The 17,466-nt window shown below is 39.4% G+C and overlaps 1 protein-coding gene across 1 annotated transcript in view; it reads right to left on the reverse strand.

Annotated features, from left to right (window-relative positions):
• The window catches only part of SPTLC2 (serine palmitoyltransferase long chain base subunit 2), a 113,938-nt gene that overhangs the window by 61,182 nt on the left and 35,290 nt on the right, over nt 1-17,466 (reverse strand). The window contains exons 3-9 of the mRNA XM_081227255.1: nt 14,559-14,713; nt 12,454-12,602; nt 10,027-10,151; nt 8,449-8,542; nt 4,452-4,557; nt 3,012-3,231; nt 566-692 (exon numbers count right to left, since the gene is read on the reverse strand). Coding sequence (XP_081083381.1) covers nt 566-692; nt 3,012-3,231; nt 4,452-4,557; nt 8,449-8,542; nt 10,027-10,151; nt 12,454-12,602; nt 14,559-14,713 — 976 coding nt within the window. The remainder of the gene's footprint in view (nt 1-565; nt 693-3,011; nt 3,232-4,451; nt 4,558-8,448; nt 8,543-10,026; nt 10,152-12,453; nt 12,603-14,558; nt 14,714-17,466) is intronic.

The following is a 17,466-nucleotide window of genomic DNA, read 5'->3' on the forward strand; positions in this document are numbered from 1 at the left end:
AACATCACTGCACAGTGAATTACATCTTCATATAAAATTATGCCATTCAAGGGCCTCCCTGGTGGCGCAGTGGTTGAGAGTCCGCCTGCTGATGCAGGGGATATGGGTTCGTGCCCCGGTCCGGGAGGATCCCATATGCCGCGGAGCGGCTGGGCCCGTGAGCCATGGCCGCTGAGCCTGCGCATCCGGAGCCTGTACTCCGCAACGGGAGAGGCCACAACAGTGAGAGGCCCGCATACCGCAAAAAAAAAAAAAAAAATTATGCCATTCAAGAAAGACCCTGAAGACTTATAACCTAAGATATGAGAATATGTAGGATAGTGAGACTAAAGCCTCACCATCTGTAGACAAGAAAATTCAACAGGAAACGAGCCAGGCTAGTTCTCATGGTGTGTATAAACACACTGAAAAGTGTCTCTAGAAACCAAGACCTCACATACCTGCCAGCTCTGCCCATTAGTATACTTGACTCCTCCTTTTAGGAAAAAAGCTCAAGAAAAAGAGTACTTTTGGTTGCTAAGTATTTACTGAGCCCAGGAAATTTTCCAAGAAAAGAAAGACTTACCAAGGGTGGTGCCATCCTGCCCCATGATGCACTTCATGGAAGTGATGATCTGCTCCACGACAGGTGGTGACAGTGACGTGGCGTACACTGCACTATGAGAGTGTGTCCGCAGATAGTCGATCAGCTCCTGGGGAGTTCACAGAAGCAAGTCATTAGAGGCAGTGCGTGGATTCACTGGCAATGTCACTGCCTTCCTCCCAGGTGACAGAAGCCTCCTCCCTTCAATAGCACTGGAATAGGGACATCTATCTGAGACACGAGATCAACCAATACGGTCAAAGCACACTGTCAGCAACAACTGGGTCAGACACGTGGCAACATCCTTAGGCTTTGTTTTGTTTTGTTTTTTTGGCTGGGCTGCGCAGCTGGTGGGATCTTAGTTCCCAGACCAGGGATTGAACCTGCGCCCTCAGCAGTGAAAGCGAGGAGTCCTGACCACGGGACCACCAGGGAATTCTCTGTTTCATTTTTTAAACATGCCACAACATGAAAGGAAGAAGAACTAGGTTTAAAGAAGACCTCTAAACTTAGAGAACATATCATTGGATGTTATAAACAGCTCTGCAATACTAAATTAAACAAGAAAGCATTTGGATTGCTGTCTAGATACAACTTACTTCCAAGTATTACAGAGAATACCATTTGCATCTTACCCCATGCCTGCAAAGCCCATCCTTACATTCCCGAATAAGTGACAGGTCTCTAATATCAATTTTAAAGACACTAAATGTCCTCTCCAGATAAACAGAGATTTATAAAATGATATAAATGTGGCAAAAGTTAAACAGAAATTCATTGGGTCTTTCATGAGGACACTAAAGCCATCTCACTGAATAAAAAAAAAACTTGTCAGTCACAAAAATTTCAAAACAATCAGTTGTATATCTCTAGTCTCTGAAACCTTTTAACTTCACTAAGTCTTTATATAAAATGTGCACACAAAGAAGCTTATGTTCCAGAACCAAAACAGGAGACACAAAATGCAGCCAGAAAACAGTGCAGATACTAAAAATTGTACAAAACCAAAAAAAAAAAAATACACTGTACCTCAATGATCTCCCAGAGTATTATTTTTCTATCCTTTTGTTTAGTAACAAATCTTACCAAAAACCAATCAATTCTCAAAAGTGAGCCTGGTCCTTTTAAAAATTGAAGTAAATGTCTATTGAACTTGACTAAAACCACTGATAATGGGGTTTCTCTAAAAGACAATGAATTATTAAGAGAAAGGCCATGCTTTAAGACTCCCAGCATCAAATTTTAAAGAGGAATTTTAAAGAGGAATTTTAAAGAGGAATTTAAGGACATTTATTTAAGGACATTTAAGCACCTACCATGTACTATGTACAAATACTTGACATACATTGTTTTTTTTCCTAATACTGGAGAGTTTTTTAAAATAACAGTTTTATTGATATACAATTCACATACCATAGTATTCACTTTTTCAAACTGTATAATTCAGTGGCTTTCAGTATATTCACAGAGCTGTGCAACTTTCACACTATCTAATTTTAGAACATTTTCATTACCTCAAAAAGAAACCTCATACCCATTAGCAGTCACTTTCCACTTCCCCCATCTCCTGAGCCCCTGGCAACCACTAATCTATTTCTGTCTCTATGATTTGCCTATTCTGGATATAACATATTAAAAAAATACTTTAGCCTTTTGAGACTGACTTCTCTAATTTAACATAAGGCTTTCAAGGTTATTTCTACGTTATAGCATGGACATATATTATTTTTTAAACCCTAACTACAATCTTATAAGCCAGGCACATTTATCTCTGTTTTCCTGATAAGGAAATCGAAAGGTTAAATACTTTGCCCAAGGTCTCATGAAGTTTGGGAAATACTCAAACCCAGGGCTCTGTCTCCACGGTTGAACCATTTCCACCATGCTACACTGATTCTCAAATACCCCAAAGTTCATTATGTAATTTTTGAATTGGAAAATACAATGCCTTGTTAGTACACCAGAGCTAGCAAAGTCATCTTTTTTCTTCCTGTCTTGCTGCTCACCCAAGATGCATCTGAATCCAAGGGCAGGGGAAGAAACTGGTCTTCTATCCCCCACCGGTTCCCATGACATCCCCACTACGTTTGACACAGTGAGCACAACTCAAACCCAATAGAAGACCATGGCAAACAGGCAGCACCACTGTGTGTTCTTTCATACAAGAGGGTATTCTGTACTCAGACCAGGATGTAGTTTAGAACGAATAAGAAAACAACAAACAATGAACAGAACCAGCTTATCAGAGTCACTCACCAGGCAGCTGAAGTGTGAAGTGTGCTGGCATTATACGCCTAAATCACAAACAAATTTAGGATCTCCACATCCAAGTTTGGGACTCTATCTGATAAATGTGAGTAACCAAATCGAAATCTAGTAGCCAGTACCTTTATGAACCTTAACTGCTTGATTCTCAGGGCCCATTTACCTTCTTGCCTCCGATGTATCCTCCAGAAGCACCGAAGCTCTTTGTGAATGTTCCCATCATAATGTCCACATCCTCAGGATCCAGGCCAAAGTAATCCACCACACCTCGTCCTGTAGGGCCCAGAGCCCCAATGCTGTGAGCTTCATCTAGATACAAGTATGCCTTGTATTTCTTCTTAAGGGCAATCACTTCAGGAAGGCGAACAATAGATCCCTCCATGCTGGCAAAACAGGGTAAAAAATACACACACTGAGACTTAACTCTTAAAAATTAGGAGTTGGACACTTTAGTATTATTAATTTTTTAAGTTTACTGCCTTTTTAAATGGTCTGACAACTCTGCCTGTGGTTTTTTTTTTTTTTTTAGCAGTTTTAACAATTCTTTATTTCCTTGGGTTCATACTAACTCAGGTGAACTTCCAGACAACTTTAGAATAAAAAAATTTTCCCCATATATATTACACTTGTGGTCCATAATCTTCTCATTCAGTCTCAACAATACCATTGGAACCAAGTTGCAATCTATATTATTAGTCTTCTACATAAAACATGTAACAGTTCTTAACTTACTTTTCCAGTATATTTTATAAGGCAGTTCTGTTATTAACTCACTACTCCCTTCCAGCACTTATTAAAGTCTTTGTTCATTAAGAGACTGCAATGGTTTTTTATCCCCCAAAGGAAAAAGAAAGGATTAATATTTATTGAACATCAACAAGGTGCCGAGTTCATTACACTAGTTTTCCATATTCAGAGTTACAACAAGATTTGGGAACAAGAAAAAATAAGATTACCCTCCGAAGGCTAAACTACAAAGCAGCACATGGTGAAGGAAATTAGCCAGCCTTAAAAGAAGCATGCCTGTGGTTTTAAACTGGCAAAGATAGACAATGCCATGGCTAGGCAGATATCTAAAGGAAAGGAGACTAGATCTTTTAAAACAAACACCAGAATACAAGTGATCTTAATTCACCACAGAGGGATAGAGGTCACAGTAGATTCTTCTAAAGTTTGTAATTATAGGCAACATTAGACTCTGCATCACATTGCATGTGTAATTAAAATTACATGAAAAGAATAAAAACCATTAGGAGATGAGAGAATAAATGCAAGGGCTGCAAATAGGTAAGCAAAATAAAATATTTCTTAAAATTAAATGGTGTGTAATTTGTTTTGACATATCAGGAAACATATTCCAATTCTTGCCCCTATATATATAAACCCCCTCTACAAACAGTGGAAAAATAAAGGAGCCAAATAGAAAGGAGATCTGGAGGTCATACAGCATGATAGAAAGAATAAAGAAGAGCCAGGTATTTTAAGAAGTCAGAAACCCTGTCTCCTTAGTTTCCAGAGGGGTCTAGATTAGTGTCCCCTTCAGCTTAAAACTTCTATGACTCCATGGGGCAAATCAGACATAAGAATAATAAAGCAGGATTACCTATATATTCCCTCCACAAGGATTAGAATTTTCTTCCAGGGCCTTCGTGTCCGAGGTTGACCATAAACAATGGCATCTTTCAACAACTTCTCTAGGCTTTGCATATCTATGGCACACAAAAAATAATTTCAGCACAAAGTATCTTCCTCATTGCTAACTTTATTCCTAAAGTGCAAATATACACTTCTTATTCAGGAAGTGTGTCTCAGATAGCAAAGGACATTAACATAATTAGAACTGGGCAGAAAAAGATAGGGCTAAATGGGTAAGCTACTGCTGGCTTGAATTAAAATCTCATCTAGAATGTAACAAGTGTTCCAAACCACAGAAACTCGACTAAATGAGTGTGGCACAGTTGATTCAGTTGGTTAGCATGCTTATGAAATGACCAGTGTTGCACGTGAAATACCTTGCCATTCAGTTAGCTTTTTTTTTTAATCTTTATTGGAGTATAATTTCTTTACAACGGTGTGTTAGTTTCTGCTTTATAACAAAGTGAATCAGTTATACATATACATATATCCCCATATCTCTTCCCTCTTGCATCTCCCTCCCTCCCACCCTCCCTATCCCACCCCTCTAGGTGGTCACAAACCACCGAGCTCATCTCCCTGTGCTATGCGGCTGCTTCCCACTAGCTATCTACCTTACGTTTGGTAGTGTATATATGTCCATGCCACTCTCTCGCTTTGTCACAGCTTACCCTTCCCCCTCCCCATATCCTCAAGTCCATTCTCTAGTAGGTCTGTGTCTTTATTCCTGTCTTACCCCTAGGTTCTTCATAACATCAGTTAGCTTTTTTTGTATTTATAGAATCAACTGTATCTTTAATCCTAGTGAGTCATTCAGAAGTAAATGCATAAAAAAGGCTGAGCAAGAAAGTGTGAATGAACTACTAGAAATACATACACCTCCTAAGAAGCAAAATGTGGGAGAAAAACTTCAAAGTGTACAGCCCATTTCCTTTCACCTAGGATATGTTCAATAAAAGCCTGCTAAATAGCTTTATCTTGGTAGTGGGTTGAATACACACCAGTCTGGGCAAGCATGAATCTATGTGTTAGCAAGCTTGGCCATCAGTTGAGATTGTTCCATGTCTGACTTGACCAGTTGCCTGTCCACAACCAAGTTCTTCTGGCTCTGTTGGTCATTAAGGTGGTTAACAGGCCCAGGAACACTTGGCTAGTACTACCATTAATGAGGAGCCTAATTTTCCTGTTAAAGACGAATGCTTTGAAGACCACTGCTACTACCGCTACAGACAGCATACTTAAAACACCTGCCCTGGGGCTTCCCTGGTGGCGCAGTGGTTGAGAATCTGCCTGCCAATGCAGGGGACACGGGTTCGAGCCCTGGTCTGGGAGGATCCCACATGCCGCAGAGCAACTAGGCCCGTGAGCCACAACTACTGAGCCTGCGCGTCTGGAGCCTGTGCTCCGCAACAAGAGAGGCCGCGACAGTGAGAGGCCCGCGCACCGCGATGAAGAGTGGCCCCCACTTGCCACAACTAGAGAAAGCCCTCGCACAGAAACGAAGACCCAACACAGCAAAAAAAAAAAAAAAAAAAAAAAAATCTGCCCTGAAACAATGCCCCTACGAACACCCCGCCCAAAATCTATGCAACATTAAGTCTAGGGTGTGGTTACCAGGGGTGGGAGGCATCCCATCATAAATCTGATTTTATATACTTTACTGTTCATCACTGAAGGAAGGGGTTACAAACTTACATGAATTTGCTCTCTTCATACAAGAAGAGAGCAAATGGGTAGAAAAGAGAAATAAGATAATAAAAACACACACTACAAACGCAAAATGGCCAAAAGCTGTGACTGTGTTTACACCTTTGGTTATTCATAACAAAACAATCTATCTGCTATCTAACCTAGAGATAGGAGATGCTCCCACAAAGTAAAAAGTCTCATCTGAAGCCACTAGTCTTTCTGCAGAGGGCGACGTGTGGCAAACAGCAGGAGACAAGTAAAAATGGACTCATTGTTTCAGTTTCCTCTGTTTATATACAGAAGGGAAGGGAAAAATAAACACTGATTCAAAATTTTAGATGAAAGGAAATATCTATGGAATGCTTGACCATATTATCTACTCAGGAAAAAAAAATTCAATACCTCTCTCATAGTATACTCTCCAAATCCCATGTAAGTTAAAGATTTAGATAAAAATGGGGAAGGCCATTACACAAAATCCAAACAAAAGTCTTAAGACAATAAATGTGACAACATAAACATTTTAATAAGTCTGCACAGCAAGACACTAAAAACAAAGTTAAAAATAAAAAATATTGCAACATAAAGGGCTCTTATAATCAGTAAAAAGAGAAACAGTTTGGGGCTTCCCTGGTGGCACAGTGGTTGAGAGTCCACCTGCCGATGCAGGGGACACGGGTTCGTGCCCCGGTCCAGGAGGATCCCACATGCCGCGGAGCGGCTGGGCCCATGAGCCATGGCCGCTGAGCCTGCGCGTCCAGAGCCTGTGCTCCGCAAGGGGAGAGGCCGCAACAGTGAGAGGCCCGCGTACCGCAAAAAAAAAAGTTGCTCAACACTTAATAATCAAAGCAATAAAAATTAATGTTATTGGACTTATTAGATTAGAAAAGATTTTAAATGATGCATAATGGCTTATGTTGGCCTGTGAGTAGAAATAGTCACTGTTTTTGAGTTGAGTTGTTGTGTAAAAATTTGTACCATATTTGGAGGCAATCTGGAAAAGCACAGCAAATTTATACCATTTTAACCATGCATTCTAAAGACTGCTGGGAATTTATCCTAAGGTACTAATCAGACCAGTGAGCAAAAATGTGAATGTTAAGTAGTACTGTTTCTAGCAGAAAAATTCAGAAACAACCTGGATGTTCAAACTGAGGGATGGACTGAATGAGGGCACTGCCTGCCACCCTGGCATTACAGGAGGAGGACAGTCACATGTACTGCCAAACTTCCCGATGTGTTGCAAGAAAACAGCAAGTCACACAACAGTGTTTAATAAATCCCATTTACATAAAACAAAATACTGTATATATCTTTCTCACTGTAAGATATTTTATAGACAAAAGGAAGAAAGTTATTACTATCCATAAACCTTCCATCCAGAGGCACAGACCTAACATCTGAGCGTATATTCTTTTAGACTTTTGCCTATACATGTACAGAGTTTGGTAAACGATGATACTGAACAGTTTGGTAATCTTTCCTCTCCACATGAGGGTTTTAACTTGGAAAGTTATGCATTTTTATTGTGATTATTTTAATAATGCACAAAGATATTTCCATTTAGGGAGAAAGGTCTGGCTTAGTGCCACTCTTCTCCGTGCTTATACAGCACCTGTTCATATCTGCATTTCAGTATTCGTCTGTTGTATTCTAACTACTGGTTTCTCTATAGTCTCTTTAGCAACCAGTCAGAGATCCTTGAGATCAGGGAGCTTGCTTTATTCACCTTAATACCCCTAATGTTATGGCAAGACATACCACAGGCATCCAGCAAATGCATACTAAACAAGTGACTTGTAAACAAGGAAGATGAAAAAGTTCAAAGTAAAAAAAAAAGAACAATGTTTTTACTTTGTACCAAAAGGCTTCCTTTAGCCTTTATTTATTTATTTATTTATTTATTTATTTTTGCGTTACGCGGGCCTCTCTCTGTTGTGGCCTCTCCCGTTGCGGAGCACAGGCTCCGGACACGCAGGCTCAGCAGCCATGGCTCACGGGTCCAGCCACTTCGCGGCCTGTGGGATCTTCCTGGATCAGGGCACGAACCCGTGGTCCCCTGCATCGGCAGGCGGACTCTCTACCACTGCGCCACAAGGGAAGCCCTAGCCTTTATTTTTATTCCAACTTTTAAAAGACTGGACCAGAAAGACATTTTAAATGTTGCTACTTCAGTTTCACTTATATTTCCTATTAATGTAATTAATGTTACCACTGCCACTAACCCAAAGAATATTACACACTAAAGCCAGCAGTAAATTCCATAACGAACTCACTGTTGTGTTTGAAGACTCGAATGGTTGCTCCCGAGAGTCTGGCTCCTAGAACCAGTGATGCATGGTTCAGTTCATCACTCAGAATCAGGCAACCCTGCAAAACCACAAGCACAGGAAGGTAAGAAGCTAGGGGGAAAGGTTTAGTTAGACAAACTACAAAATGCTAAAATCATTAATAATTATATCTTATTAAGGAAAGCCTGCACAATGGCAAAGTTATCAATTTGCTCTGAAATCTTTGTTTATATTATTATATTAATATTATATATGATATTGATATTATATATATTTATTAGTTTATTATATTATAATAAAATATTATATAAATCATTATTACTGTTTACATGCTATAACTTTTTCCATCCTTTTACTTTTAACCTGTGTCTTCAATTTTTTTGTGTGTTGTTTTGTTTTTTAATTTGGGCCATGTCGTGTAGCTTGCAGTATCTTAGTTACCCAAATAGGGATTGAACCTGGGCTCACAGCAGTGAAAGCACTGAGTCCTAATCACTGGACCAGGGAATTCCCTGTGTCTTTAAATTTAAAGTAGGTCTCTGGTGGAAGCCTATTTAATTTTATCTGGTCTGACAATGTCTATCTTCTAATTGGAATATATAAACCATTCATATTTAATATGATATCAATATAGATTCTGTTTAAATCTCTTCTCTTGCTTTTTGTTTTCTATTTGTCCCATCTATTCCTTGAGGAACCATATATGTATGTTAACCTAGTCCAAGTACCTCATTTCACAAAGGAAAATTTGAGGCTAAGAAAGGTTGTGACATGCTCATGGTCACACAGCTAAATCTGACCATATAACTAACCAAAAATATCTCAGGTCTTCTGCTCATTAATACACTGATTTTTCAATATACCATGCCTAGATATCAATGTTAAAATGAGATGTGTAGGGCCAGCCCGTGAGGGCCCTTTCAAGTTGATAGTGCCAATCTGTTAAAATGTGATTTACAAGGTCTCTTATCTTTTATCTCTTCTACTGTCCCCTCACAAACTCTACCCACAGAAAATAAAATACATACATATATATTACTTTTAACTTATTATTGACCTATATTATTACTTTTAACCTATATTATTACCTATATTATACATATATATTATATATATATATACACACACATAACTGGCCCATATATCTCTGAACAACATGCATTACAGTAAGAACAAGTTATCAGGGACCTATATATTTTCATATTTTTCTATTAGAAAAAACCACCTGATAAATAATTTCCAAACTAAGCATCCTTTCTTCCATAATTTTAGTCTTTTATGAGAATTTATTTATGAGAATCCCTTTAAAACTGTATGAAACGAAGAAGGCAAGAGTCATCTCCTGGAAGGAGAAAAGATCATGGGTTCCAGAGAAAAAGCTTCAACTGATAAAAGTCTCCATGGGATACACGTACACACAAATTATATAAAATTTTATGATAGAGATATCTTTGGGTAAACTATGTGTAAAGTTTACAATAGCTTCTGGCTTGCCTGAATGCCTTACAAAACAAAAGAAGATATATACGAGGCAGTTTTCATAAATGACAGACTAAATCTTACTTTGCTAACAAGAGCAGGAATGTTCATTGAGTTTGTTGCAAATCCCATGCCATATGTCATAGCAGCTTCCACTCCCAAGAAACTTGCCACAAGCTTCTCTAGTTCTTCATGCTTGTCCAGGTTTCCTGTGCGAAGAAGTTAATGAAGTCGATACCACCAAACCCCAAATTTAAGAATTACTCATTACTTCATAAAAAGAAATCATAGTCTATGTGTTATAACCTTTTCAGACTAAGGTCTATGAAGGAGTCAGTATTATGAAGAGTAAAGGCTCATAAAGAATACAATAGTTGAATAAAATCAGATGCAGCACCTGTGGTGGCATTTCTATAAAAAGGGTTGCCAACAATTTCTCCCATTCCTGTTCACACATGCTGGTTCCAAGTCTATGCCTTAAGGGGACTGGCAGCATCTGCTTTTATACATTTGAAGTCAGCTGCCATGTAAAATAGTCTAACTAGCTTGTTGTAAAGACAGATCATGTGGACAGGGAGGGGCTCTGGAGGATGAGGGACTATGGAAGGAAGGGGCAGGGCTCACCACTCAGCTGAGGTGCCAGACATGTAAGTGACACTATCTTGGATACTCTATCGTCAGTCATAATGCTCCACCCAACTCCACATGGAGCCGAGATAAAATGTCAAGTCCTTTCCAAATTACAGAATCACAAGCAAATAAGTACATGTTTCTGTTTTAAGCCACTAAGTTTTGGAATGATCTGTTATGTAGCAAAAGCCAAGTTAAAAAACACCTTCCCTCACTTTGTATTATGATTTTACTTCAAATGCTCAAATTTTACATCAAGTGCTCAAATCCTTAAGAACCAAACAACACTGATTAATGATAATGGCTACATGCAGAGAGAGAAGAAGCAGAGAAAGAAGACTGCTGAACTTGGATACTATGTGTCCTTAAAGCTTAAGCAAGTCATTTATCCTCTCTGGGCCTGTTTCTTATCTGTTAAATACCAATAATAATATTTGCTCTATCTACCCCATGACATTGTTGTAAAGATCAGAAGGGATAAGATATTCAAGAAATTTATACAACATAAAGCGCCGTAAAGACATAAGGTGGGCTTCCCTGGTGGCGCAATGGTTAAGAATCTGCCTGCCAATGCAGGGGACACGGGTTCAAGCCCTGGCCCGGGAAGATCCCACATGCTACGGAGAAACTAAGCCCGTGCGCCACAACTACTGAGCCTGCGCTCTAGAGCCCATGAGCCACAACTACTGAAGCCCACGCACCTAGAGCCTGTGCTCCGCCACGAGAAGCCACTGCAGTGAGAAGCCCACGCACCGCGGCCAAGAGTAGCCCCCGCTCACCACAACTAGAGCAAGCTCGCGCACAGCAACAAAGACCCAATGCATCCAAAAATAAATAAATAAAATTTAAAAAGTATCCTTTAAAAAAAGATGTAAGAGGCTTCCCTGGTGGCGCAGTGGTTGGGAGTCCACCTGCCGATGCAGGGGACACGGGTTCGTGCCCCGGTCCGGGAGGATCCCACATGCCACGGAGCGGCTGGGCCCGTGAGCCACGGCCGCTGGGCCTGCGCGTCCGGGGCCTGTGCTCCACAGCGGGAGAGGCCACAGCGGTGAGAGGCCCATGTACCACAAAAAAAATAAAAATAAAAATAAAAATAAAAAAAGATGTAAGGTATGATTACTCTATGTCATCACTGCACAATGCTCCCTTAACCACATCACTGGGGATAGACCCACGTGAAGTAAGAATAAATTGTTGTTTTAATCTACTAAGTTTTGGGGTGATTCACAGTAATAAACATCCAGAAAGTTGCCTTATAACTTTTATGGTTATCAGTTCTCTTGAACAAAATGGAAAAATTAGGAATCCTCCTTTGAACTTAAATAAATTAAATCTCTTTGTAGAAATCTGTTCACTTTCACATTTTATAGACTTGTAATAATAATAAAAGAGCTAATGTTTATTGAGGGTTTACCATGTTACAAGCACTTTACATGAATTAGCTTATTTAATTCTTGAAACACCCCTATAGTGTAGGAATTATTATTAGCCCCAATTTACCAGTATGGAAGCAGAGTAACGTTCATATGCCCATGAGCTCAGTACTAGTAAGTAGTACTCTCAACCACTATCATTGACAAAAGCCAATAAAGTCAACATTAAAGTTATAAATGAAACAAATACTTAATGGAAACTTTCTAGAGATATTCTGTAAGTATAACATAATGGAAAAGATAAATATATCTCAAAACACACTGAAAGCATTAAACTCATCCATCACTTCAGAAAAATAAAGCATTCTTTTTAGCTGATCTAAACTACATGGGAAAGCATGTATTTGGATGCTCTATACAGTATTCTAGCTCTATCTCAGTATTATTCCCTCCTGAGTAAAAAGGTTAAGAATAAGAACATCAGCTGGCCAAACAGAGCTACACTTACCAATTTCCTGCCGAGTGCTGCACACGCCAACTCCATATTCCTCTAGGACTTTGGCAGCTGCCTCTTGACATGGTCCAGTATTCCGTGCAAACCCAAGATAGTTGTAGGAACCCATGTTTATAACATCTTTAATTACATTCCCTGTGTACCTGTATTTCAATAGCATAAAAGTTCATGAAACTCAAAAGCAAATCAAATACATGTGATAATAAACTTACTGATAATACAAAAGGAAGCACCCTCTATAGGAAGTAGAGAGAATATGGTCTAGATGAAAAGCAACTCAAACTCACTACCAATTAGGAAGACGGAAGTTAAAACAAAATACCAGTTTTTACTTATCAATAGGGATGTTTAAAAACTGACCATATCATGGGAATTCCCTGGCAGTCCAATGGTTAGAACTCGGCGCTTTCACTTCTGTGGCCCTGGTTCAATCCCTGGTCAGGGAACTAAGATCCTGCAAGCCATGAGGCAAAGCCAAAAAAAAAATTTTTTTTTAATTTTTTAAAATAAATACATAAAAATAAAAACTGACTACATCCAGTGTTGGCCAGGACACTCTCATACGCTGTAGGTAAGAATATCAGTCAGTACCTTTCTTTGGAGGGCAGTTTGACAGTACTTCTCTATTAAAAGATATACATATCTTTGACTCATCAATTCCTACACACATATAAAAGGATATATGCTTAAGGATCCTTTAAGAGTCACTACACAATTGATCTACGGTGTCCCTTTCTCAGGCACACAGACCAGTGACTTTCCACATGGTGGAAGCTCAGTCAGCCTGGGACCCCAAGTGAGGACAACATGGTTCAGAGGCTCCACCGATCTAAGACGGACATGAAGTAGGGACAAGAAATGAACTGCTTCTGTCTTAATGCTGAGGTTTTGGGGGTTTTTAACACAGGATGACGTAGCCCAGTCTACTCTACATTAGATGTATCTATACCGTAGAACACTAAGCAGCCACTACAAATAGTGAGCTTGCTGTGAACGTACACAAGAAGGATGCTGTTACCAGTATGTCAGCAAGTAAAAAAAGCGAGATATAAAATAATTTCTATAGTATGATCCCATTTTTGTAAATCAAAAACGACCTGTGTGCAACCCCAGTAATACACTATACATATATATATACATGCAATAGAAAACATATGGAGGAATAATATACAATAAACTGATAACAATGGTCACCTCTGGGAAATGAGGATTTGTGGGGAAGTGGATTTGCAAAAGGATAGTGGTTAGCTGTCATAGGGGACCTTCCGTTTATTTGTATTATTTGTCTTTTTAAAAAAACGATAACCATACAACCATGTAATGCCTGTACAATATAAACAAAACAAAATCTTACGAATATAAAAGGTTTTCTAAACAATGCAATCCATTTAAGTAAAAACACTCCTTGAATCATTTGAGAAATCAAACTATCCATAAATAAATTCAGATAACTGATTCTGGTAAATGGCATAACAGAAAGGATGGTTTTTCTTTGTGTTAGTTTTCTTAATAAGTCAAATTTTGTTTTCAACTATAATCCAACACAGTGACGAATGTAGTAGCAAAATGCATTTAAAAAATCTCAGGACTCCCCTGGTGGCACAGTGGTTAAGAATCCGCCTGCCAATTCAGGGGACACGGGTTCAAGCCTGGTCCGGGAAGATCCCACACGACGCGGAGCAACTAAGCCCATGCGCCACAACTACTGAGCCTGCACTCTAGAGCCTGTGAGCCACAACTACTGAACCCTCACGCCTCAACTACTGAAGCCACCTAGAGCCTATGCTCCACAACAAGAGAAGCCACCACAGTGAGAAGCCTGCACACTGCAACAAAGAGTAGCCCCCGCTCACCACAACCAGAGAAAGCCCGTGTGCAACAACGAAGACCCAACACAGCCAAAATTAAATAAGTACATAAATTTATTTTTTTTTAATCTCAGTAACAATGAACAATATGAAAGGAAACTAATCATGCTGTATTGTACTCTCAGCTTCCACTCCTATTTTGACAGAATATTCAAATTGCAATACAATATCCTCTGAAGTGAAGAAATTCTTTTTTTGTTGTCAAGAAACAATTTCCCAACCGAGACTCACTTGAACGACCAGTTGTAATCATGAGACTGTCTCTCCATGATGTCCACCCTGGCCCCAGGCACACTGCAGATGGGCCGATTCCAGTTGTCTCTAATCCTCATGTAGAGGTTCCTTGTATAGAAGTTTTCGAAATCCTGATACAATGACACAAAGTCCTGCCAAAAAATGGTGAAAATACGATAAATTAAACTGAGTTCCTTTGAAAAGTTTTACAACCTCCCTTTTCGTAATGCAAGAGCACTTTAGACTAAGACGTCAATTATACAGAATTAACTGATATGGAAAACATTGGAAAGGCATCAATTCCTTATGTTATTTTAAAACAACTCAATCAGGTAAAAGTCACTTAGCTTTGACCATTGAGCTATAAGAAATGGTTGCAAGTAACTATCTGACTGCTCGAAAGTAGAGCCAAAGAATTTAACTTAGTAAAGCAGGCCTCATAAAAATAAAACCTGGTTTGTACAATTCTGTCTTAAATGGTTTTCCTTCCTCAAAACCTTAAAAACATGGCTCTTCTGCCCCGCCCCCACCAGTAATATATTAGGGGAAATGCCATAAAAACCCCTATAATTCCAGTTTCAACCAAGAAAAATAATTCCAAAATTAAGATTTCATTCTCTGCATATTTTCAAGGATCAAAATGAAACAAATCCAAAGAAAAATTATAAACAAGAAACACTAAAAAGTAGGTTACAGAAAGACACCTACTTGAGGTTTCTTTCCTTGGATGGGCGTTTTTAAAAAATCTCAAAATGGGACTTCCCTGGTGGTGCAGTGGTTAAGAATCCTCCTGCCAATGCAGGGGACACGGGTTCGATCCCTGGCCCGGGAAGATCCCACATACCGCGGAGCAACTAAGTCCATGCGCCACAACTACTGAGCCTGCGCTCTAGAGCCCATGAAACACAACTACTGAAGCCCACACACCTAGAGCTTGTGCTCCGCAACAAGAGAAGCCACCACAATGAGAAGCCCGTGCACCGCACAGAAGAGTAGCCCCCAATTGCCTGAACTAGAAAAAGTCCGCGCGCAGCAACGAAGACCCAGTGCAGCCAAAAAATAATTAAAAAAAAAAATCTCAAAATGAATTTTCATGATCAGGGATTTAAAGTTCTCCTTTCCTCCCTGAAATTAAGTTATGCTAAAATTTAAGTCTGTAAAAATTAAGTCACACTGAAGCTTTAATTAATGCATAATGTTCTGCTCAGAACACAGTGACCAGACCACATGAGGTCTACTTGAAGGTAAAGAGTAAACCAAACAAAAAGAAAACTGTACAGCTTTATGATAGCCAGCAAATCACTAAGCTTCTAGCCCTCAGATCTGGCTTGGTGCCAATCTAAATTCATCTTTTAAATAAGCTACTCAAAAACATTAAAAGTTTAAGCCTTATTCTGTAAAAGATTTTCATTGCTAAAGAAGGGTCTACATAAAACTTTAAAATTAACAACCTTCTACGACATTGGACTCTAAAAGTGCCTACTAAATAAGCCTCACAGTAGATAAAAATCTCCTTAAATAAAGCTAAGCAGAGTCACAAAGAACTCAGGAATTTGTGGCAGCTGATACCATCTCTCCTGCAATTGGTTCTAACATTTACATTTCCTTAAAAGAAAATATCCATAAATAATGTGTTTGTCACAATTGGAAATTTATTACTTAAATACTATGTCCCGTTTGATAGTCTTTTCTTTCAACATACTGGATCAATTAAAACTGGAACAGAGACACCCAAATTCTAATTAAGGACTTTCCTTTAACTATTATTCACCATGCATTTATTTCACAAAGGAAAAAACAAAAAACCAGTCTCCAGTCCTTTTCAATGGGTAAACGGTACTAGCTCTTCTTGATCTCATTTCTTTACAACTTCCTAAAACTGCACATCAATGTTAAAGGTATTAACTCAAATACTTGAGAGAAATACTCCATCATGGACAAATTTTTATTAGCGACAAAAAGCAGTATTTTTTGCTTTTAGTATATAAATATCAGAAAAAACTTAAGCGTCTGGTCCTATCTACCAGAAGGGTTACTAAACCCCAAAGAGAAAAGGGCTGCAGACCAGAATGAGGTGAGCTTTGGGTAACCTGTGACAGAGCTGTGTGAGGTTAGGAGGGCAGGGACGGGCTCTGATCTGAACAGAGAGACCGCCAAGATCAGGGAGCTCTGGCTCTCCTCACAAGGAGAGAACGACTAAGTCCCCGAGAAGGGAACAGGCTTGCACAGTGAGGAAGCTGTCACAGTGAGGGATGTTAGAGACCCAAAGCAGGTGAGACAGATGGTAGAAGACAGGGACTTGTGGCCAGGGTAGCAGCTTTGACTGCAGTTAGAAGGTTCGGTAGAGATCTGAAGGGATGCTAACCAAACTTGCTGCAGCCTTGCGATGAAGTAAGAAAGGGGATGGAAGGGGACCACGATTTGAGGTTCTAGTTCTAGGCAGTAAGAACGTCTGTTTCTAAAAACATGTACACTTTACACTTTAAATATTTTAGGACTAGGGGTAAACTAGAGGACTTATCTTTTCATTCATTCTTTCAAATCTTTTATGGGACACTCAATATATGTTTGATTCATTACTAGACTTGGGATACATTAAGGACAGGACAGTTCTCTCTGCAAACAATGATACCCCACACCCCATCCTGCTCCACATCCCCCTCCCCCTCCTCTTCCTCCTCAGTTTAGTCACTGTGAAATGACTTTAGTCAGGGCCAACCTAATACTCATTTGTTCAGGCACTGAACCAACATTTACTGAGCAGTACTTTCCAGGCACTAAGCAAGGCACTGGGGATAAAAATGAGTAAGACACAACCTCTACACACTGAAGGATCTCTTAATGTAGTGGAGGGGCACACAGATAAAGTTACAACACAATATAACAAGTACTGTAGAGGGAGGCT

The sequence above is a fragment of the Mesoplodon bidens genome (assembly GCF_964165515.1).
Source record: "Mesoplodon bidens genome assembly, chromosome: 3".
In the NCBI taxonomy this organism is placed as follows: Eukaryota; Metazoa; Chordata; class Mammalia; order Artiodactyla; family Ziphiidae; genus Mesoplodon; species Mesoplodon bidens.